The 23,682-nt window shown below is 42.0% G+C and overlaps 1 protein-coding gene across 4 annotated transcripts; it reads left to right on the forward strand.

The window, feature by feature from the left end:
* The first annotated feature begins 16,193 nt into the window (after positions 1-16,193).
* On the forward strand, positions 16,194-22,006 carry LOC133005683 (protein-serine O-palmitoleoyltransferase porcupine-like). 4 transcript variants are annotated; one of them, XM_061075439.1, is made up of 14 exons: positions 16,194-16,329; positions 16,434-16,626; positions 17,350-17,393; positions 17,492-17,673; positions 17,781-17,911; positions 18,155-18,175; positions 18,430-18,444; positions 18,555-18,680; positions 18,767-18,867; positions 18,992-19,068; positions 19,184-19,247; positions 19,458-19,543; positions 21,210-21,320; positions 21,905-22,006. In XM_061075439.1, exons 1-14 carry the CDS (start codon positions 16,194-16,196, stop codon positions 22,004-22,006), a joined length of 1,389 nt encoding a protein of 462 aa, XP_060931422.1. The 4 variants fall into 4 exon arrangements, with proteins under 4 accessions (XP_060931422.1, XP_060931420.1, XP_060931423.1 ...); XM_061075437.1 differs by lacking the exon at positions 18,430-18,444; XM_061075440.1 differs by lacking the exon at positions 18,155-18,175.
* The last annotated feature ends 1,676 nt before the right edge of the window (positions 22,007-23,682 follow it).

Raw genomic sequence — 23,682 nt, forward strand, 5'->3', positions numbered from 1 at the left:
TTCTTTCTGAAACTTTAAACGTGACCTGCAGGATTTGAGCTGCAGCAGAGTAAAGAGCTCCTGCAGGACTCAGTCCATTGAACCCTGACACTGCACCACCGCTTCTGCACAAAGAGCCGTTCACCTGTTCATTCAGAGTTCGGTGGATCTTGACTCAGTACGCACAAACACAAACTGGAGAATCAGTTGTCGTGATCGAGCTGTTGCTGTGATCAACAGTGTCATTCATACTAATGAGGCCCAAGCCACAGCTGCCACAGAGCACTGGTCGCCAGTTTATAGAGCTGATCATTCTGCTGGTAGAGTTCAGACTATTGATGCTGTTGGTTTCAAATCAAAACATGAAAAGATTGATAAAGGTGTCCCACAAGGATCAATGTTAGTCCCCCTACTATTTATTCTATAAATTATTCTAGGTTTGAGTTAAAGGACTGAACTCAAGCTGAAGTAAAAACATAAATTTGCTTATTTACAAAATAATCTAGATTTAGTATTTGCAAGCAGTCTATCAGCAACACAGGGTATTAAACAAATATTCATACTCATTCATAGATTTTGTGTCTGGCTGGGACCTCATCAGTGCTTCAGGCTGAGAGCTCCTGCTTGCAGCTGATACTGAGACAGTCATGCTGCTGTCAGGCTGCTGGCTGAAGGAGCTAAAGGAGCTGAAGGAGCAGAGGGTTTAGTGCCGTTAACAAAGGATACAGAGGCAGTGTGGCTGATTGTGGCAGAGAGAGCTGAGGTGGAGACAAGCGGTGATGTGTTGGCTGAGCAGACGGAGGGAGCAGGTGAAGCTGAACACAAGAGACAAATGGTTAAAGGTCTGTCAAAGCAGTTTCATGACCAGGGTGACTAGGTTGCAGATTAGAAGTGGTTGATGGAAACTGTCTGATTGATGACGGATGATTGATGCAGCTCAAGTATTGGCCAGAGAATCAGGAGAGCAGAAGCCACGCCCAGTTGAACACAGACACTGACAGGCTCAGCATCCGATAACTACACAACTCAGACCAAGCACAGAAAACATACTCCTAACAAATTAATAATATGCAGTGAATGTACAACAGTAGCTTTGATTTACCTCAAACAAGGGATTCTCTCTGGAGGTTTGTTCAAGGATTCAACTCAGACCTCATGAGGAAATAACAGAAACATCATTATAAGCAGTTGGGAAGAAGGTTAGATTGTAGGTTTTAGAAAAGACCCTCACGTTTAACACCACACTCGAACACTGAAAAATCTAATTGGATTCTTATGAAGATTAAGAAGCTTCCTCCAGTCAAATACCTTAAAAGCCATTTACCACAGTGCCATTACATTTATTAAAGTCAGACAGCCATTTCCACATAACATATAAGCTGTAAGGCCTAATGTGATTCTAACGTTTTTATCAATACCGGGTTTATTTAACTGTCATAAAGTGCAACCACTCAGTAGAGATTTTGACTCAGAGCATCATTTTTTAAACAGAGCTGCACGCCCTGTACATAACAATGACTTTTTTAATGAAAGTCGAGAGAAGGGACACGCAGACGCACTTGAGTGTTGCTAAAGAATTGAATTATCAGTCTATCACACGAGGCCGACTGGCATGTGGGACGTGTAAGTCCTCTTGCACAAATTAATGGATTTTCATGGTCGTCGGGCAGATGGGGCCGGGATGGGAGGGGCTGTTATTCCCTCACGCCGACCCATCACTGTTCTGTTCTCAAATCCTCACTTATCACAACTCCGTGCCCTCTATTCCCGGTTCTCCCTGTGTTTTGCTATCGTGTCACAACAGACTCAGCAGAGAGCAGGGACGTGGGCAGAGGGGAGACAAGGGAAGGGGGTGAGGGGTAAAAGGGGGATTGACTTTGGAACAGCATCATCTCACCTGGGCAGCAGGAATGAATGTGACGCCGACTGCGAGCACAGATTTCGGCGGAGAGAGCTGAGCTTCTTTTGGCCGTTTCTGTAAAAAAAATAAAACATAAGTGATGAACAAAAGGGAGAAAATGAGCGAAAGTTTAGAAACGGAGGCAAAGACGAGAGGGTGAAGAGAGCATGGGAGAAAAGTTGGGGCGGAGGAGGAGATTCAGCAGATGGAGAAACAAAGGGATTTGAGTGAGCAGATCACAAAAGAGGAGCAGTGGGCGTTGATTGTAGTTTTCCAAAGGGAAAGGTGATTACCATGGTTCCGTAGGGGAGGAGGACGGCTTAGTGAGAGTGGCCTAATTAATTTGAGAGCTAACACAGGGATGGCAATATGGAGTCCTCGTCTCCAATGTCTGGGCCTCAGCCTGTAGACACACAGCATTACACATGAATCCACACCTAACAGCATGGGCTGGAACTCGGTGTCGCATTAGCACAACAGGGAGGAGGACGGCGCTGCATCAGCAGTCACGTCGGCTGCTGAATTAAAAGAAGGCCCAGTGAGCGCTGATTCAATTCCCCGAATTAATAAATTACCTCAGAATTTAAACCTTCTGGCTGTGTGACAATTTCACTTGTTAGATTCCAGCCTGTTTTCTCCTCGGGCAGTTTGACTATCACAATGCATTATTCTTAGTGTCTCCTCCAATCAATGAAGACGGAATATCCTTCAACCAGAAATGTATTTAATAATCAATATCAGCATCTTTCGAACCCCAAGGGGCCACATGTGCATGGACACGCATGTGCACACCTTGATGCATTATAAAGAGAAAACGTACCAAATCCCATTAATTCCACTCCACTCCTCCTCCTCCCCCTTAGTGATCTCACTTAATGTGATCCCCAGTGACTGTCCGCTCCGTCTAAACGCCGGCTTTTATAGCCACGAGCTTCCATATTATTCTGCTCCATAGCTCAGTGCTCTGGCCGACGGCTGAGCTATCATTTTCCCGAACACAAAAACAATTAAAATTCCCTTCAAATGACTCTTTCGGATGCAAGCGCTGCAGTACGAGGTTGAAATATGAATATTGTCTAACAAAGCCTTGGTTCTGAAGATGTTTTTTTTCAAATTGCGCCTCGACTCCTTCACTCGAGGCAAATAATCAACCAAACTTCTCCCACCCAGGTGTTTTAAGACAAACTGGGACTCTCCACCTCCCACACACGCCCACTGATTTGCCCCAGGCTCAGCCAAATCAATACATCATTACCCACTCTCTCCATTTCTTCTCCATCCAGACAAACCTTCCCTCCCTCCCACTCTTCTCTCTCTCTCTCTCAGCCCTTCCCTTCAAATTCCACACCATTTCATTCTGTTTTTCCCTTCACCTCCTCTCTCATCTCTCCATCGCCTCTGCCTCTTGCTGACCCCGGCTCTGATGCTGGGGGTAAAACTGTGAAAAGAGGGGGCCCGAGAGATGAGACGGGCGGAGGTTAAAGGTGTAACGGGAGAATCTGAGCCGCTTCAGGTAGAGATGGAGGTGGTGGTGGAGTGCAGGCGTTGCAGAAACATGAAGGTGGTGGTGGTGGTGGGGCGAGTGGAGCAGAGCAGGGAGGAGACGGGGAGCGTGAGGGGGGGAGGGGAGCCTGGCTGGCAGTGCGGGTGAAATGAATGTGTAATTGCCTTGTAGTGGCTCAACCCTTCACCAGACATTTGAGCGATGGCAGGAGCGACAGCCGCTGGAAGTGGTTTGAGTCGAGGGGGCTTCTGTGCTGATGGCTGAGCAGAGAGGGCTGTCAATATCAGTGCACGGGTGCCAACTCCACCAGGTGACAACAGGCCCATCCCTCAGTGTAGACGTGGTAAATGATGAGCATGCATGTGTCAGGACTGCTAAAGACAGATGTGGTACAGTGATCACAGGAATAAATACTTTAAGCCTTCGTAAAAAAGGAGGATTTCTATCTTCTTACGACCCGGCCTGCAGATATCTCTCATATGTGACATGTGGAGAGGGTCTGGCACCGTGTCGCTCACAGCTCTGCAACCTTTGATTAAATGTGGCAACCACATCTGTCAGGAGTGGCCTCAAGTGCATGTGTGTATGAGCATGAAGGTGTAGGCCCTAAAGGCGGATTATGTCTTCAAAGGCGTTTATTGTTTGTTTCTCTGTTAGTTTGCAGCGTTACGGAAAAAAACATGTCACGGATTAAAAACATTCATAATTGATGTTTTATCAAATAAAAAATGAAAGGCAGAATAACACGTTGTAGCTGTCACCTTTATGACTGGATGGGATGATGGAGCCTTTTAATCTTGTGAAAGTTCCCTTTCAGTTTCCATCAAAAAGACGACTGGTTGTCCACAGAATCAGCCTTAAGAGAGTTTTTATTTCTTCTCTTCCCTCATTGGCTTCACGGTGGCGCCTTCTTCTACCAGGCTGCTGTATAAAGCTTAACATAAAAATGAATAATATATTTGAATACACAGTACACACGAGTCAAATATGTCTATCTGTACTCTTATCCACTCTGATGATGACAGTGAGCTATTGTACTGCATAATTATCCATTTACAGTTCGATTTATTGACCAAATCTATTATTTATTCTGCTGAAGAGGTCATCTGTTCACCCCTGTCCATTTGATCATTACTGAACTAATTAGCACTTATTTGTTCTTTTTATATCTCGTATATATCTGTTTTGCATTTTACTCTTTATTTTACTTTTTATGTCTTATGTATATTTTTGTTTTTGTTTTATATACAGTTATTTCTTTCTAATGTGAAGTACTTATTGTATTTTTATGCTTTATGTTAAATGTATGCACCTTTTTACCAAAGAAAATTCCAGGTAGGTGTAAACCCACTTGGCAATAAATCCTTTCTGATTCTGAGTAGAGCAGATGTCCTTTTGTTTGTCGCTGTGGTTCTTTTTGCTCTTTGTCTCTGTTTATCTTTAAAGGTATACGATTGGTCACTAGCCGTGATGCTCATTTGTAAAACTGAAAAAGAACAAGAAGCACAGAGGTGTTTAATCTACGCTGTATATTCTGCTGTTAAAAATAGAGACTGTATTAGTGACCCACTTGTGAACAAAAGCGGTGGCAGATTGGTTTGCGTCACCCTCCCTGTGTCTCTTCTTCCTCCTTGCCGCAGCCTTCACCTAAAACAGGCCACCCATCCACTCACAGCCCACCCCACCCTCCGTACACTCTTTCTTTTTCTATATTCTCTCCTCAATCTCCTCTTTATTTCCCTTCCCTGTCTTCTCACCCCCTACTTAGAGGGACGCGAGACGGGGTGAAGATGAGGGTAATTAAAAAAATGGGGATGCTGTGCAGTGAAATGAAGCCAGTACAAAGACACACCTCAAGCCTGACAGGGGGTTAATCAGAATGTGGATGGCATAAAACTGATTGAGTGTGTTATCAGCCTGAAGAAATGCAAATATATTATTTCAGATTTGTTATTTTCATATAATCCTTTGATACATAAAGACATCGATGGTCCACCGGCCTCTCACTTTCCCCCCCGAGCTGTAATTGATGAGCACAGCTCCAGGACTAGTGATGAAACAGGTGGGGCAGTGATAGGCTCTCAAAAAAAGAGAAGGGGAATCAGATTCCAGAAAGAGTAACGTGGTTAACTGCAGGGAGAGGGATTGGCAAAGCAGCGAGGGTGCAGATGGAGGAGTCACCTTGAGGCAGGAGAGGGGAAGGAGGGAGGAAAGGGACACAACGGCAATGCCAATGTGTTTCCTTTCAGGTCAGAGGCTTCTAAACATGGAAGAGACATGCCAGTCTAAATGATAGAATTCAGAAATGGTTTAACATAACTATAGTGGAGATACGCCTCTCCACAGGTGTTCACTGCTGTTTGCATTCTGTTGGGGGTAAACACTGCTGCTCTGTTCAGTGGCACTTAAACGTTGGCGTCAATAGGACTCTGCTCTTTCTCTCAGTGGAGGTGCGAGTGGAAATGAAATAATATTGATTTAACTCTCAGACCAAGCTCCACTGATTGATTTTCATTCCAGACTGCGAGGGAACTCCATGAGAAAGTCCAAGCAGCGTTTATCCACAACAATCCAGATGCTCCACAGATGTGAGGTTGGAGCTCTGCAGTGAGATAGAAGCACTCAAACAGGCAAAGTGAAGGAGATGGATAGATAATAGCTTTTTCTTACACATCCCTGATTATAAAGTCAAGTAGAGTAAATTTTGACATCAATCACCAGAGTGTATGTCAAATGTTTTTTTGATAAAATAGTCAATTGTCATTGTTTTGGTAGTTTACTCTTATTTTGCAATCCTGAAAGCTGAGCAGCACACTGCCTTCTCCACATTACACAACAGTGACATCTGTTGGAGGAACTGTGACACACACTCAGTAGAATCACAGTATTTCTATCTATCTATCTATCTATCTATCTATCTATCTATCTATCTATCTATCTATCTATCTATCTATCTATCTATCTATCTATCTATCTATCTATCTATCTATCTATCTATCTATCTATCTATCTATCTATCTATCTATCTATCTATCTATCTATCTATCTATCTATCTATCTATCTATCTATCTATCTATCTATCTATCTATCTATCTATCTATCTATCTATCTATCTATCTATCTATCTATCTATCTATCTATCTATCCTTTTATCTCTCTCTCTCTCTCTCTCTCTCTCTCTATCTATCTATCTATCTATCTATCTATCTCTCTCTCTATCTCTCTATCTCTCTATCTATCTATCTATCTATCTATATATAAGTCCTGCTTGCATTGTTCAACATTGTAAACAAGTAAAAGTACAAATTAATAGAGACAAATGTACTCAGGCTAAATTGGAAGAACCACATTGACTTTTCTACTTAAGTAAAAGTAATTAAGCACTTGCTGTTAAATAGGTATTAAAAGAAAAAGTACTTAATGAGAGGAGCATTTCCCCAAATCCAATCTGGTACTACATCATTATTGCTGAGTCTGACCTCATCCAATCAGTTTCAGATATTTCTTCTTCACCAGTGACAGGGTCTTATGTTACCTGCTCACTCTGATTGGATCAGTGGACCAATCCCCCTCTGGATATTGATTACTTAAAAAAAATATAAACATTTTATAAATTTATTGGAGCAGAAGGAATCCTTATATGCAGGGCCGGCCCTGGCAATGTTGGCGCCCTAGGCGGGGTTTCAGAATGGCGCCCCCCCCAACATACACACGCAAATTGTCATGCATCCCCAAGAACTTTTGGACTGTATACAGATGCACACACAGGCAGACAAAATTGTAAGCTATAAAAAATAATAAAAATATATAATAAAAATATAAAAAAGTCTGAACTCAGCTGTACTGACAGCATATCATGTCATGTCGACAAAAATAAACATTAATGATGAATTGGGGTGATTCTACCTCTAAATTGTTCTTTCTTCTCCTCCCCTACTTTGCTGCGCTTTCTGAATCGTGCACCTGATAATTTAATCCTTTTTTGACTCATCTTCAACTCTTACCACAGTCTAACACGCCTCCCCACACACACACACAAGAGAGTATGTGCTTGTGTGTTTCTGTCTGTTTAGACACAACTGACAAATGTGTGGATTAAGCAGTGTTTGGCAAGTTACTGAAAATTAGTAATTAGTAACAGTTACTAGTCACTTCTTTTAAAAGTAATTGATTTACCCCACCAGTTACTGTATATCAAAAGTAATTAGTTACTAGGGAAAGTAACTTTTAAGTTACCTTTATGTCTGCTTTTTAAATGTAATGAATATGAACAGTACTGAACAGTCAAACACAATACATATATTTTTTAGACCTATTTATTGTAATCAACAGGGCAACAGGCCCATTTGTGGGTCATTTGGTACCGGGCCGCACAGAAAGAATAAACATTTTACATGTTTTCTGTTTTATCTATTATCCGGTAGTTTTTCAAAATAAAACCGTTTTATTTTGAAAAATTACAGGATCCTCTGCGTTATGACTCATGCTTTATGCATGTCAAGACGCTCGTCTCGGTCACGTCACTTTTTCGCTGACCACAAACCAGCACGGTATTTGTCGGACCCATTTGTCAACAAACCAGGTGAATCCAGCAGGTCTGTTTAAGAAAAAGATCAGCTGCCCGAGATCGCAAATGACGGCGGCCCTTAAAGTATGTTTGAGAAAACAACTCTGCCGGTGTCCTGGATTAAAGTCACAGCAGAATACCCTGAGATCGCCACAACAGCATTTACAACACTGTTGCCATTTCCGACATCATATCTGTAATGACATGATAGATCGTTTGAAATATATCAATTTTCAGTGTGTTTTCCGGCCCGATTTGCTCGCAGCGAGCGAAAAAAATAGAACAGACCCCGGAACCCTCGCTGCAGATCGCGAGCCGGCCGCGGCGCTGCCCGCAGCTTCCCGGCACAACGCTGCCGGTGCGAACAGCCCAATTATTTAACATGGGCGCGGAAAGGAAGCGGACAGCTTTCGTGGCGCCTCGCTGCGCTTCTATCTCCGGTGCGTCCCCGGGTTTAGAAGATGATGTTGTGATGTGAATGTTTTGGTTTATATTGCATGTGTCACGTCATGATAAATCAGTCCCTTGTGCCGCCCTCTCGGCATTTTGCGCCCTAGGCAACCGCCTACTTCGCCTATGCCAGGAGCCGCCCCTGCTTATATGCTGATGGAAAAAAAGAAAGTAAATTCCCCCAAAATAAAATCCAATAAATCGACGCTCGAGACATATTTTTATGTGGCGCATTTCCTGATTTTATCTAATTCGACTTTTTATTATAATTATGGGTGGATCTTGCTGAAATTGGTGGAGTTTTTTTTGTTTTATTTATTCTTTTATGAATTTTCTTTTATGTTATTTTAATGTATTTTACTTGTGTGTCCTATATTTGTGATGCCACTTTGTTTTGAGAAGTGGTATGTGAAGAAAGATATTACTATTTACTGGGGTTATAAAATCCCCAAATCAAAGAAATAATGCATAGTAAGTACAAGTTAGAATAAAACTAAATAGACCTAAACTATAAAACAATATATATTATAAATAGAGTGGAGATTAAAACACAAAACTAATTTCAGGTCATAGAATCTGACTTAGAGAAAATAAAATACAACACAACTACTTTGTTACCTGATTGTTTTTTAAATGTTAAATTTGAAATAAAACTGTTTTAACCAAAACAGTAAATTCAAGGAAATATGGGACACCTTCATGCAATTTTTGGAAAGCGACCGAGTAGAAATTAATGAGTGAAACAGAATAAAATAGCAGCACCTAATGGGACATATATTATTTGTAACTAACTAATATTATGAATAAGAGAACGTTATTTTATCTAGGCTTTTGATTTTATTGATTGGAATTTAATTTAATTTATTTGTATTTGTATAATTATGTCTTTATTTACTTCCATTTATTCTTATATTTTATATATTTATTTTTTTATTATTATTTTATTTAATCTTATTTTAAGTTATTTGATTTCTGCCTCTTTTTCTTTACCCTGAGTGTTTGATTGTGGGTTGGGGGGGGTGTTCATAAACGTTTGTATGTTTATAAATGTTTGAATGTATGTTTCTTATATGTAAAACTCCATAAATATATTGTTAAAAAAAACAAAACGGTTTTAACCCAGTTTATAATCTTTACGGGGGAGCACCGCGCAAAGTTCTCCTCCAACTTCCATTAAACAACAGAAGAAGAAGAAGTAGAAGAAGACGAAGAATGCGCGCGCATCGTGGCAGCGGAAGTGATGGCTGCTCGCTAGCTTCCTTTAGCTTTCTGCTGTTTTCAGAGCCAACATGTCGTCGTGCTGCGTGGCGGACTGCTTCAACCGACCGTCCCGCAAGAGCAAGCTACAGTTCCACCGGATCCCGTCCGGCACCAAGCCGTTCCAGGTCCACAGGCGGAAGCTGTGGCTGCACGCGCTGCAACCATGGATTCAAAAAGGAAACCCCCCCCGCAGCACGAGACAGAGCGGAAGCCCTCGTGTTTGTGGAGCTCATTTTATATCGGGTAAGATAATAAGAGTTTAAAAAAAAGTTTAAAACCCACTGAGGACAGGAGAGGGGGGGCGGGGCATGTGCTGCCGTCCCTGTCAATCAAATCAATCAATCAATCAACTTTTAATTGAATTGTCCAAATTCAGAATCACAATTTGTCTCATTGGGGCTTAAAAAAGTACTGAACATCAACTGTGGTGAAAGTTGTGTATTTGGATTCAGACAGATACACATGAGGAGCAATAAGGAAAAGATACATAATTATGTTCATTAAATAAGGCTGAAGTTAAAAATCATGTCTTTTTAATGTCCGATCACGTCAGACAATAAAAAGAAGTGGATGGGGAATTAAATTTTATTTATTTGTATAATTATGTCTTTATTTACTTCCGTTTATTCTTATATTTTTATATATGTATTTTTTTTAATTATTTTATTTAATCTTATTTTAAGTTATTTGATTTCTGCCTCTTTTTCTTTACCCTTGATTGTGGTTTGGGGGTGTTCATAAACGTTTGTATGTTTATAAATGTTTGAATGTATGTTTCTTGTATGTAAAATGGAGGGGATGGAGCAGTGGGATGGGGGCAAGTTGGGGAAATGGGAGGAAGAAAGAGAGGTAGAGTCTGGCCCAGATTCCAGTCACAGAGACAAACACTAACAGTCACACTCAAGAGGAACTAAAGAAATACTAAAGAAAAGTTCAGGGCTGTTTTTAGAAAAGTACAAGAATAAGAAAGGTGATTTAATTGAGTTAGATTCAACAAGCGTTCTGATAAGCGTTCTGATCCACACTCCTTTCCTTTCCTGTAAGTTGTTTTCCATTAAACACCGGCAGCCCGAGAGGAAGAGAACTGGTTTTACAGGAGGATGGTGTTCTACTCTGAAGCTTTAAACGTTTTGCATGTTTTCATGTCTCACAGGGGAGATGTCACTGGACCGCAACAATGTCGACTTTATTCCCTCTGTGTTCCAAGGCATCAAACATCCCTCCGTGTTCCAATGCATCAAAAAGGGCAGAAAGAAGAAAATTAGACGGTAAGACATGTGGAAATCATTATTAGAAGGTTTGGTTAGTTAAGATAAGTCGGGGACATGATTATCTCGTTGTAGAAATACATGTAAACAAACACACATGTTAAATCCCGACAAGTACAAAAAGTTCTGGCATCAAAATCTACCTGATGCAGAAATAGTCACTGTGCAATGTGGCCCTACTGTTAAGTTTATTAATCAATATAGTTTACTATCATATGATAATTATTGATCTATTACCGACCCACGTTAATGAGGGTTCATACTTTCACTGATCATTATACGTGGAATGATTTAAGTTCCAGATTCCAGATTTCACACACTCATAGATATTAGTTCCCTAAATATGCCTGTTTGTTATTTTTTCCATGAGAAATTTGAAATAGGCTTTTTGCAATGTTAAAGAAAGTGATGTCCTCGACCCGCCTCTATTTTCAGATCTGCTCAAAAATGTTATGTCCCATCCTGCCACCATTTTTTGGGGGAATCTTAGTCCACAATATCTTTACAGTTGAAATAAGCTAGCTTTTCCTTCTTTACGGTTACAAATACATATTTGACACATAAACTACATATTCAAATTGTTCTTCATAGTTTTACGCTAAAAAAAAGGCACTGCCATAAAAAAGAGGCAGGAGAAGAAGAAATGAAGACTCCACCTGAGGCTGATCCTACGGACGAGCAGGCGCCTGTTATGATGGAAAGTGAAAGTGAACTTTCACAAGAGTTGGAGGCACCGTCCCCCCCGTCAGAGGCAAAGGTAACAGCTGTGTTATTCTGCCATTACTGTTTATTACACATCAAATCTCTCTTGTATTCTGTTATTATCATGTTAGAAGGCACAAAAGTTGGCTTCGGCTGTGACTGTAGGACTTATTCTTCTGCAATATCGAGTCTTTTCTTGTTTCTGTGTTGTGAGTTTCTCTTTTATGCTCCATTCCTATCGCTCATCTTCATGTTTGTACTTTATAGGAAGAGGAAACATTGACTGAAGTGGCTGAGGCTGAAAAAGGAGCCAGTACAATCACATCTCAAACAACCTCCAGCCCAAAGAAGACATCCCCATTAGTACCAGCAGTCAGGAATCTTGTCGTGGTCATAGAGCCTCTGATTTTACAAGCAGGTGGGTATCAGTTCCAACTGTGCAGCCGGAACCTCACCACTGCAGCTCAGCCTGTAGAAGACGAACAGCCGGATGAAGAAGAAACGCCCTCTTCCTGTGGAACTTGTGGAATGAAATTCACAAATCAGACCGCTGTCACCCAGCACCAGTGTGTAAAACCCGAGGAGCCCAGCTTTCCGTGCAACATGTGCGACCGATCTTTCACTTCATATCATTGCCTCAAGCGGCATAAACTGCTGCATGTCAAAGACGGCAGGAAGTGCGGCAAGTGTGGCGTCCTGTTCTGTCGACGTCACAATCACACCCCATTCCGTCCGGCTACTGACTTTAGAGAAGCGTCCTCCGATGACGAGTTGCAAACGGAGGAGAGTAATGTGAAGCCAGAGAAAGGAGTGCAGCAGAAGTCTGACCAAAGCTGGGAACCTGGCGCCATGACTGGAGAACCTTGGAGGAGAAATGCTACAATTGTGCCTACTCCTCCTTCTCCTAGTACTACTACTGTGCCTACACCTCCTTCTCCTAGTACTACTACTGTGCCTACACCTCCTCCTACTACTACTGTGCCCACACCTTCTCTTAGTACTACTACTGTGCCTACACCTCCTTCTCCTAGTACTACTACTGTGCCTACACCTCCTCCTACTACTACTGTGCCCACACCTCTTCATAGTACTACTACTGTGCCTAGAGGTCCTACTATTACTTTTACTACTATTACTACTACTACTACTACTAAAGTGCATAAACCTCCAAACCCTCATTGTTTATCCGAGACCCACAAGTTCAAACCTCCAACGCCGGAAAAAAGAGTCAGAGAAAAAACAAACCCCGCCCCTTCCTCTGCGTCGCGTCCCCCCCCACCAGATCCCGGGAGCTCAAGGAACTCGTATACCTCGGCTGCAGCTGTGCCACCTCCTACACTCCCATCCTCACTTAAGCTCTTTTCACCTCAGTACCTCACGTCGGCATTACTTCAGGTTACAAGAAATTACGAGTATATCCTAAGCAAATCAAAAGGGGAAGTGAAGGTTGTGAAGGAGGAACCAAGTGAGCGGCCGATCTCTCCAGTTGAGGAAATCGTAGAGCAAATCGTAGAGCAGATCGTAGAGCCAGTCCCAAAGGGGAGAATTGCTTATGACCTGGAGATTGTGGTCTGATCGAAACCTATTGGGGGATAAGATCTGTTTCTCACCTTGAGACACAGGCAGGAATCTGTCCTGCACATTGTTTTACTAAAGACTGTTTTGCATCTTAAAGCCAATAAGCTTGTTCTTTCTAACCTACTGAGGTTTGGCACCGACTAGAACTAAAACATAAGCTAACGTGGGCTTGTTGGGGAAGGACCTATTGTTCTGGTCTACGTTTGCCACCTGTATATTTTGTTATGGTTTTGTTCTCATTTTATACACATCTGAATGTACGACTGCACACTTTAATACCTCCATTCTTTGGCATTTGTAGCCTTAACCTGGTTCAGAATCTGATACATTTTAATGTAAGTGACTGAACTCATGCTGCTATTTTTTATACAACAGGTTAGTTGAGATTCTGTCACTTCTTAACCACTAGTGATGCAAGGCTATGTTCTGTACTTTGTAATAAACCCTTTAGTCTGAGTTATAAACAGGCTTGAAAGAATGGTCATGACATGGGGAAACTGCAGGACGTTTTCTAACACATTGTTTGTTTTTTTTAATCATAGAAATGTTTATAAATTCCAGTATTTGAGAGTTAAAATCTTAGAAGTTGGATAGTTGAGATTCTGATTTAAAGTGCTAAGTTAATTAGCACGACACAAGCTGCCTGCCTGTTGCAAAGCTGACGTTTTGTTGCTGACACTTCACAACAATTCAAACATATTTGAACCAAACATTTTAATCGACCGACCTTAGAGGCATTAAAGCAGTTGTTAACTTACAAACCTGCTGGTAATACTCTACGTTTTCCAATCAACTTCATATTAGTTTAATGAGTTTTCCTTTTCATCTGCCTAGAATTTGAGATTTACCGTCTGTCAATCAATAACTTGTTTTATTACACAAGTATTAACAAAATCATTCCTTCGACACATGCACCCTTGAAGCATCAAGGCCAAATTTGGAAGAAATTGAAATGGCAAATTATATTTTGTTTGCTTTACCTCATCTCCTAAATTCACTAAAGTAGATAAATAACGACTATCCTAACATGTAGATGTATCTCGATGCATTCTAACTACAAGGTGTACAAATCAGGCTGATTTTCTATTGGACGAAGGAAACAAACTGAAAAATGTCTTAACTGAATGTTTATATCCAGAAATAAAACAACTGTATGTTATTTGCTGGATTTTTTTATTGGAAGAAATTTAGGGGGAAATAGATTTACTGGCAAAATGTGTGTTTTTCAAGGTTTGTCCAGCTGGTGGCACTAGAAACAATAACTTGGTGCTGTTCTTGGCCATAATCTCCCTTGTAAAATTCATTATTAATCTCACCTGCTTAACTGAAGAAAAAATAATAAGCCATAAATCTCTCTCAAAAATGGAGACTTATTGCTTTCATTACACAAAATAACAGTTTTATAAAACATTTTGATGAACATAAATATAATAAATAACCTGCACCTGAAATCAATAATTCATGTTGGTCTATTGATGCTGTTTTTTTTATATTTCTGATGTGAATTTATAATAAACAAATATATGCAAAGAAAAAAGCAGCTCCTGTGTTATTTATTTATGTCCACTGTGCATTTCTCTGCATCCCAGTCCATCTGTACAACTTTGCTCCTCCCATTGGCTGGAGGGTCCCGGGCTAATGCTGGAAGCTGCTCTCTGATTGGTCCTCGTCCCTGTCACTGGAATCCAACGACGTCCACGATTGGCTGAGGTGCTCGGAGCCCAAGCAGCGGATTGGTCGACGCGTTTTTTTTCCGAGTGGTGCTGATGCTGTGACAATGGGAGTCATCCGGATGAGCATCATCTGGACCGAGTGTGTGTGAAAGTGCAGCGGCGGTGCAAACACTCAACTTGGCGCAGAGGAAGCAGGGGAAGGCGACTGGGTCCAGGAGGGGAGGAAGCTCCAGCTGCTGCCCGGAGAGGGTGAGTGATCCCCGGGTTAGGGTCGCTGTCATGCCCGGGGGCGTCCGGCTAGCTGCTGCTGATGAGTGGGGGGCTGGGGAGCCGCTGGTTTGATGGAGCTGAGGCAGCAGTTGTTCCAGCAGCTTTCTCCAGTGAATTCCCTGCGATGCTTTGCTCTCTGGTCTCAGGCACAAAGCTGCACATGCTCCGGTGTTCATGCATTTGCTTGTTTGACCAGATGTGAGTCCTCTCGTCGCTCTGCTCCACCGCATTGCGGAGAGAGAGAGGGATAGAGAGAGAGAGCCTTTGCAGAATAGTGAGTGTTCGTGCACATTGCTCTGCAGAGAAACGACCACTTCACCAGTCCAGCGGTCACGAGGCCTTGTTATTGTGCTGTGGTTCTGAGGCTGGCTCGCATCCTCACATTTCATTTAGTCCTGCAAAAACGTTTCAGTCCCATGGATGCAATTTGATGGAATCATTACAAAAACACGAAACATATGAGCATCATATATGTGCATGCAGAAAAACCTCATTTAACCTAATCGTCATTGAAAGTCTTGACAGCTACTGCATGGGTCTGCACAGATTTCAAGTGAGGTGCTTTGCATGCTGGGATTTGAAGTTTGAAGTGGTGTGCATCGTTTGACAAGTGAGTCCATCCTCACCTGCAAGCCTGCATATGTAGATTACCTGCAGTACACGTATGTTTTACTTTATGTAGGAGCTATGAATGCAGTTACTGGGAATTTATGTTTTAGTTATATCATTTGATTTGTTATGGTCGGCTTTTATTTGAAATTATCATTATGATTACAGTGAATGGTAACATTGGGTTCAGACAGTGTGTGGTGTAGGGAGAGAGGGGGAGTTTTTATCCTGGGGTCATTAATTCCTGCATGTTAAATAAACTCTAGCTTTGTTTATTATTCTTTTTTTTCCGTAATAAAACCATATTTTTGACTGGATTGCAGCGAATATCCCTGAACTTTGACCCGTCTGCCTATCCATCGATTTAAATGCTTGTTGCAGAGTGGCTGTTCTTGTTGCTGTAACGTTTTCCTTCCCTTCCCAGGTCTGGAGATGGGAGCGTTCAGCCGACAGAAGTTCTTCCAGGAGCTGGCCCATGGCTGCCTGCTGCCCACGGCCCAGCAGGGCCTGGAGCAGGTGTGGCAGCTGCTGGTGATTTGCCTGCTGTGCCGGCTCCTCTGGATGTTAGGTGAGAGGCCAGTGCCCTGTCAGTGTGATTCAGCCTTCATATTGTCTGAGTCAGCGTAATCACCTCTGCTGCCCTTTTGTTTTCCCTTCATCTTGCCTCACCAGGCCTCCCCCACTTCCTGAAGCACCTGGGCACGGTGGCCGGGGGCTTCTACGCTCTCTACCTGTTCTTTGAGCTTCACATGATCTGGGTGGTGCTTCTCAGCCTGCTCTGCTACCTCTTCCTCTTCCTGTGCCGCCACTCCACCATGAGAGGCACCTTCCTCTCCATCACCGTGCTCATCTACCTGCTGTTGGGGTGAGCGAGTCCTCCTCTGATAGTCGACAGCTCTTCAGCACACAGCTCAAGCATGTGTTCGAAGTGAACGCTTCAAAGCTGCCGCTGCAATCTCTCTCTTTTTTTGCACACTCTGTCTACATATTCTTACACTCATAGTATTTTATATTATCTATTGTATAGTCAAATACTTATATCTATACCTCTACTACATATCATATATTATATCATACTCTCTGTATATTCTTTGTATATATAAGTCTATTTACACATATTTATACATGTGCACATGTTATAATTATTATTATTATATTACTATTATTATTATATATACTGTTGCTGCCATTATTGCTATATACTGCTATTATATTGGTATAATTACTATCATATATAACTATATTTTTATGTTATATTATATACGATATATACTGTACTATTTTTATATACTGTCTAACAATAACATTACCATCATATCATCAGTACTATTACCATCATCTTGCCACTGCACCTTATCTACCTATTTATCTTGTGTTTCTGTTTTTTTATTCTTTCTACCTCAATATTTTTTATTTTATTATATTGTATTGTATTTTATTGTATTCAAATATACCGGCTGCTATGACGACTTAATTTCCCTTTGGGGATGAATAAAGTAATCTATCTATCTATCCATCTATCTATCCATCTATCTTTTTTCTTTTTCATGCCGCGTCAAAACTGGTTCTGTTCTTTTGTGATTAACAGAGAGCTGCACATGATGGACACCACCAACTGGCACAAGATGAGAGGTGGGTCCCAGGCATCTACGTTTGACACGTTCCAGATACAAGCGATAATTTCCCTCTTTCGTCTGCATTGATGCTGATTTGATTTGCCCTTCCTCCAGGTTCACAGATGGTAGTTGCCATGAAAGCCATCTCTCTGGCCTTCGACCTGGACAGGGGCGTGGTCTCCAGTGTCCCCTCACCCATCGAGTTCATGGGCTACATCTACTTCGTGGGCACAGTCATCTTCGGTCCCTGGATCAGCTTCAACAGCTACAAAGAAGCTTTGGACGGACGTAAGCTGGTAAGTGTGAGACATTATCTCTTCAGTATGGATGAAGGTGGAGGGGGGGAGGATTATTTAAAAGACGGATCCTGACACTAGCTGCTAATTTCCTTTGCTTTCCTCAGAGCTTTTCGTGGTTTTTCAAAGTGTCTGCGAGCTGGGTGAAGAGTCAGGTCTGCCTGGTTGTTTCCAACTGTGTAGCACCGTACCTCTTCCCTTATTTCATTCCTGTTTACGGAAACAAGCTACTGCGAAGGTGAGTCTCTGTTCAGACCCGGTGTTAACATCTGTCCTGACTGGTCCGATTTCAAGTGGTCAAAGTTCAGGTCTGAATCTGCGTCCTGAGATCCGATCACTCCAGATTCGGAGTTGGTCCTGGGCCACATTTAAAGTATAAGAACTGATTAAACCTCTTTACTTGAGTGAAAGTACAAAAGAGTATTTAACTTGGATCACTTATCTCTCATGGATTAAACCCATCCTTTTTTTTTTTTTTCAGTAAAAAGAGGAGGAAGATCAGGTAATTTATTTCTCTCTGACTCTGAACATACCCGACACGCTGCCTGCTCATCATCCTCTCACCATTTCATCCTCTTTATCTGCATGCATGCATCCACATCCCCCCCCTCTCTGTGCAGCCACATGTGCTGCAGGAACATCTGTCTCCAGACATAGCCCCTCACATGGTCAGTCAATATAAGAGCCGTATGAAATTAAATCTGTATCACTGACATTAACTGCTGCATCTTCTCTCTTCACTCTGCTGCTCCTCAGAGGAACACTGGCAAAGTATGTGTTTTAGTTTTTTCTCTAATTCAGCCATTTATGAAGTTGGAACTTACTTGAAAGTGAAACCTAATATCTGCCTGTTTCTTCCTCTGTTGATGTCGTTCTCTCAGGTGGTTGCTGGCGTATGAGAACACGATGTCTTTCCACTTCAGCAGTTACTTTGTCGGGTATTTCAGCGAGACCACCGCCACTCTGGCCGGGGCGGGCTTCACCGAGGAGAAAGACAACCTCAAATGGTCAGAATGTGTTTGTGTAATATCAACAATAAAACTCCCTTCTCTTTATTCACATTCGTAATCATGCTTTATCGTTTGTTTTGCAGGGACATGGCCGTGTCCAAGCCCCTGAGTATAGAGTTCCCCCGGTCGATGGTGGAGGTGGTGACGTCCTGGAACCTGCCCATGTCTCGCTTCCTGCACACCTGTAAGTCACCACGCTTGGAAAAATGCAGCAGCTGGTTCTGCTTTTCGTTCTCATCCTGATTGGAATCATAATGGCCTCATTATGGACTCGCTCTCACCATTAGCCCGATGCTCTCGTCTCACAGATGTTTTTACGAGTGCTCTCAAATTTGGGACTTTCTCTGCCATCATGGTGACATACGCAGCCAGCGCTCTCCTGCACGTGAGTACAGTGGGAACCATTTAGAATGCAATCAAACCCTGTGCTGTGAAACGTTAAAAGTGTCTGTGTGTTAACGAGTGGAATTGTTTTAATCCCGACTCCTGTGACTGGTTAGGGTTTGAGTTTCCACCTGGGTGCAGTGCTGCTCTCCCTGGGGTTCATCACGTACATCGAACACGGTGAGAGTTGTGCCTCACGCTGCCTCTTTTCCACATTAGAACCTTTCCATTTCACGAAGGTGCTTAGCTTTGCAGTAATGGTTAATTGCACCCACCATTACACAGTGTTTCTGTTCACTGCAGTGCTTGTAATTTATCTCTCGCTGTTGCAAGGGGAACTTTTCCTCGAGCTTCATGTAAATGCTTTGGTCTCGTTTTTTTCTGTTGCAGTGTTGCGGAAGAGGCTCGCTGCCATTTTTAACGCCTGTGTGCTGTCGAAGAAGTGCCAGGCAAACTGCACCCATCGAAACAAAAAGGTAGAACGCACCTTTCTCCTCCTTCTCCTTTGTTGAGAGGAAGTGCTTCATCACCTCTCATTCATCAGTGGGCTCTTCAGTTGAGCTTCAGTGTTAAAGGATTAGATCTGCATTCTTGAAAACACACTTATTTGTTTGCCAAGAGTTTGACACGATTAATGCAGATTTATGGTCTTTGCATAGATTCAATAAATCTGCATTACTGTCTATTGCACTATATTGCAATGATGCTTTATTGCAATTCTTTGTTTGATATTTTTTTAACTTAAAAAACCTGGTATTCCTAGTGGAAGGCAAAGAATGAATTTCATTGTACAGGGACTGTAGATATGACAATAAAGGCTTTGATGTATGTACTTCCACTAAGGCCCAGCAGCCCCTTACAGATCAAGCTGCACCAAATCACAACCTCATAGATATCAGTTCCCTCTGATTTCATTCATGGAAGAAAGTGAAAGCAATTCCTTGATCTGATCTGGATACACGCAGAATTTAATGTGTTCTTTCCCGACCTGCACCACATTCCTCCACCAGGTCTGGTCTATACTGCTGACTAACCCTGGTGGAGGTAATGAATGAGACTATCAGCGTAGCTTGGCATAGAGAGTGCGAGCAGGAGGGAACAGTCTGGCTCCGTCCAAAAATAACAAATCAAAAACACCTTCCAGCACTTCTAAAACTCATTAATGAACATTTTGTATCTTGATTGTTTAATCCATACAGAGACTGTGGCTGCAGGGAAATTTGGGTTTTGCTAATCTCGCCAAGAGCCAAGCTTTCCCCTCTATCCAGTCCTCATGCTTAGCTAATCTAATATTATTATTTCACTGTTTATCAGTTTTATAACTCCGTCCAATTTAAAACTAATTTCAGGATTTGTTTTTCTGTTTTGAATTTGTGTGACTCCCATGTTGCCTCATGCAGCATGAATTGAAATCTCAGCTCCCGCCACAGGACTGCAGTGTTTTACCTGGTTTGCTCTCATTCCTGCAAATGGCCACGGCGCAGTCAGCGCTGGCACTTGTGTTCAGAGCAGGAGGTGCTCGAAGGGGGCCGCCCTCCTAGACCCTCTGGCCTAGTTCGCATCCAGAAATTGTGCTCTCTATTTTTACCCTTCTACTCGAACACAAATATGAGAAATAAACCTCTCTCGTATAAGCTTTTCCCTTGGATTTAGACAAAAATCTAATAAGATGGTTTAATGCCAAAAGAAAATTTGAAGACCATAAAACACTGCAGTCTCTGTGGTCTGTCTTGTGCTGTCAGAAGATATATTTTAGGAGTTTACTGACACGATGCCCAACAAATGTCTCTTATGTTATGTTGGTTACACACATCAAGAGCAGCAGGGAGAGGAAATAATGATTTATGTGAAGCAGCAGCAGCCTGCATGAACTGGACAACATGTTCCCTAAAAATATTCAAGTATTTCTCATCTCTAAAAGTAAATGTTAACTAAAACACGTGCAAGGATTAAAGTTAAAGTTTGGACATCATTGATATTAAGATGTTATTTATTACTTTTTGTTTAACAGTCAAACGCTCGGGTTACGTGTTTCTTCAAGACCGTACAAGAAGCTGATTGAGACTAAAGATTGTCAGGTCCTTTATGAGAGAAAACCCAACACAGGCATAACAACCAATATGTCCATCTGTCCCTCTGCAGGAGCTGTGGGTCTATATGATCAACATAGCATTCAGCGCCTTGGCACTCCTCCACCTGACGTACCTGGGCTCTGTGTTCAACTCCAGTGTGGACTACATGGAGGAGGATGAGGTGAGATGAGATAAGACTGTATCGATCCCCTGAGTGGAAATTCACAGGTTGCAGCAGGGCGGGGGGGGGACAGGCTTCAGAGATAAGAAACAGATAAAGAATAGCAGAGTATAATAAATACAGCAAAACAAAAAAAGTAAGTAACTGCATTTAAAAAGGAGAAAAGCTTTGCGTGCAGTTTGAAAGAGGCAAAGGAAACTGCACATGTACAGTATATATGTGTGTGTGTGTGTGTTTGAAGTTTCCTATTGAGGGGGGGCAGTTGTGTCACACTGAAGTTGAAGGTCACCAAATGTTTAGGTACAGCCTGTACTCATAAAACATACGGCGCCCTATGTGGTCTGGACATATGAAATGCTATATAGAAATGTGAGCTTACAGCTGTGGTATTTATAGTTCAGTAGGCACGTGTACTGCGATGTTATATAATGATGAGTGGCTCTACTTTAGTTCTAAATCCGCTCATAAAGTAACACCAGATGAATTATGAATCCCGTTTTCTGTAAAGATGTTTTGAATGGAAGGTATAAAGACTAATGTTCAGGGTCCTATTCATTTTATGTTGTTTGTACCGCCCCCTACAGGACGATATCACCCATCATACCATTCAGAAGTGGTCGGAGCTGAGCTGGACGAGCCACTGGGTGACGTTCGGATGCTGGATCCTGTACCGCCTGGTTCTCTAATAACAGGAGAGCAGTGACCGGGTGGGGGAAAGCAATAATGAGAGACAGAGTCAGGCTGGTTCTCCACTTCTGCACAGTGACTCTATCCTGCATCACACCGGAGAGAACAGATTCAAACCTGCAGTGACGTTGGCTGGTTGATCTCTGAGTTAAACCTGCCTGGGACTAGTTTTGATAAACCAGGAAACGTTAACCCTGCTCCTCTCCTCTCCTCCTTGTCCCAACATCGCCTCCTTTTTTTTGGTGTTGCTTTATCTGAGCTGCAGTTATCGAGCCGTCGTGTTGTGACAGCAGTTACCAATGTCTCACTGTGAGTCACAATCAATACCTATCAGCATGGAGGAGATCTGCTGCTCCTTTCTGTGGACGACCGATAGAGGCCGTTATCTTTTCACCACGAGGCCGCGGCTGATGTCCCTCCGGGTGTGGTCTCCCTTCAACTCCAGGGTTTTACAATCAGACAATTTGACTGTGTTCTTATAGTCAACGACAAATCCCATTAAAAAATAAAGACCGGCACATCCCTTAATTCGGTCTGACTCCTCCAGATTGTCTGCGTGTGGCCCAGAACCCCAGGCCTGTTCACTCAACTTCTGTTTTTCTGAATGGGTAAATCGTTTCCTTGACAGCTGGCCACTGTACTTTCTAGCAAAACATAACCCGATAGGATTAAAAGAGATTTCTATGGAATCATTTTCAGGCAAGGATCGATATGTTTGGCGCTCTGGTGACTCCGGACGGCTGCAGAATTTGAGAATGAGCATTTTCTGCTATGAAAGAATCTGTCGCCCAGTGTGACGCTGGGTCATTGATGTTTTACACAACACTGGCAGATTAATAATTCAGATCAAACTGTGGCTGTGGAAACAACACCGTCCACAGAGTCAACTCACTGTTGGATTTGTCCTTTTTTTTTCTTGGGATTCGTTTGCCATTAGAGAAATAGAGATTATCACCACGTTTATCCTTTAGCAGAGCATGTGTACGAGAAAGATTTTACTTGTGATAAAAAAATTGAAAAAGCACAGGTTGTTGTTATAAGGCAGCAATTTTTTTTATCACCAATAATAATAATAATGACTTCCCCCCTTTTTGTGAATTTTAGATAAAGAGAAGTCATCAGTAAATCTATGAATTCATCTTTGTGGTGCAGTTTCCTAATAGTGTTTGTATATTGTTTTGTGTTATTTTTCTTAGAATGAAACTTAGTCTTACTAGTGGTTGTGAACCAAACTCTTTCACGCTTCAGTATTTAAATATAAGGTTTAGAATCAGGGTTCTGCACATGTGTCACTGTTGAGCAAACATTGTTTAAACCTCCCTTCCAGCTTCATAACACCAGATTGAATTATACATAATATTGAATATTTATCCTCAAAGTGCAGATTTTTATGACACTGCTGCTTTCACTGCTGCGTTTCTGTCACTGATGAAGGAGCCTGAGCGTCTGTATCAGATTCTGATTCTGTCTCTTGTCTTTAATTCAGAACGTCAAAGGATTCACTTCTTGACTGAGATGTAGTGTTTTAGATCAGAGCCTGAATGTTCAGTCTCTGCAGACCGGATTCCCCTCAGAGTGTTTTAAATGCTATTATAACATTTAGTTTAAGAGTTATTCTCCCTGTAAATGTGAAGGCACTGATACACCTGTGATATTTTTATAAAATTTTACATGA

The sequence above is a fragment of the Limanda limanda genome, chromosome 7 (genome assembly GCF_963576545.1).
Source record: "Limanda limanda chromosome 7, fLimLim1.1, whole genome shotgun sequence".
Classification (NCBI taxonomy): Eukaryota; Metazoa; Chordata; class Actinopteri; order Pleuronectiformes; family Pleuronectidae; genus Limanda; species Limanda limanda.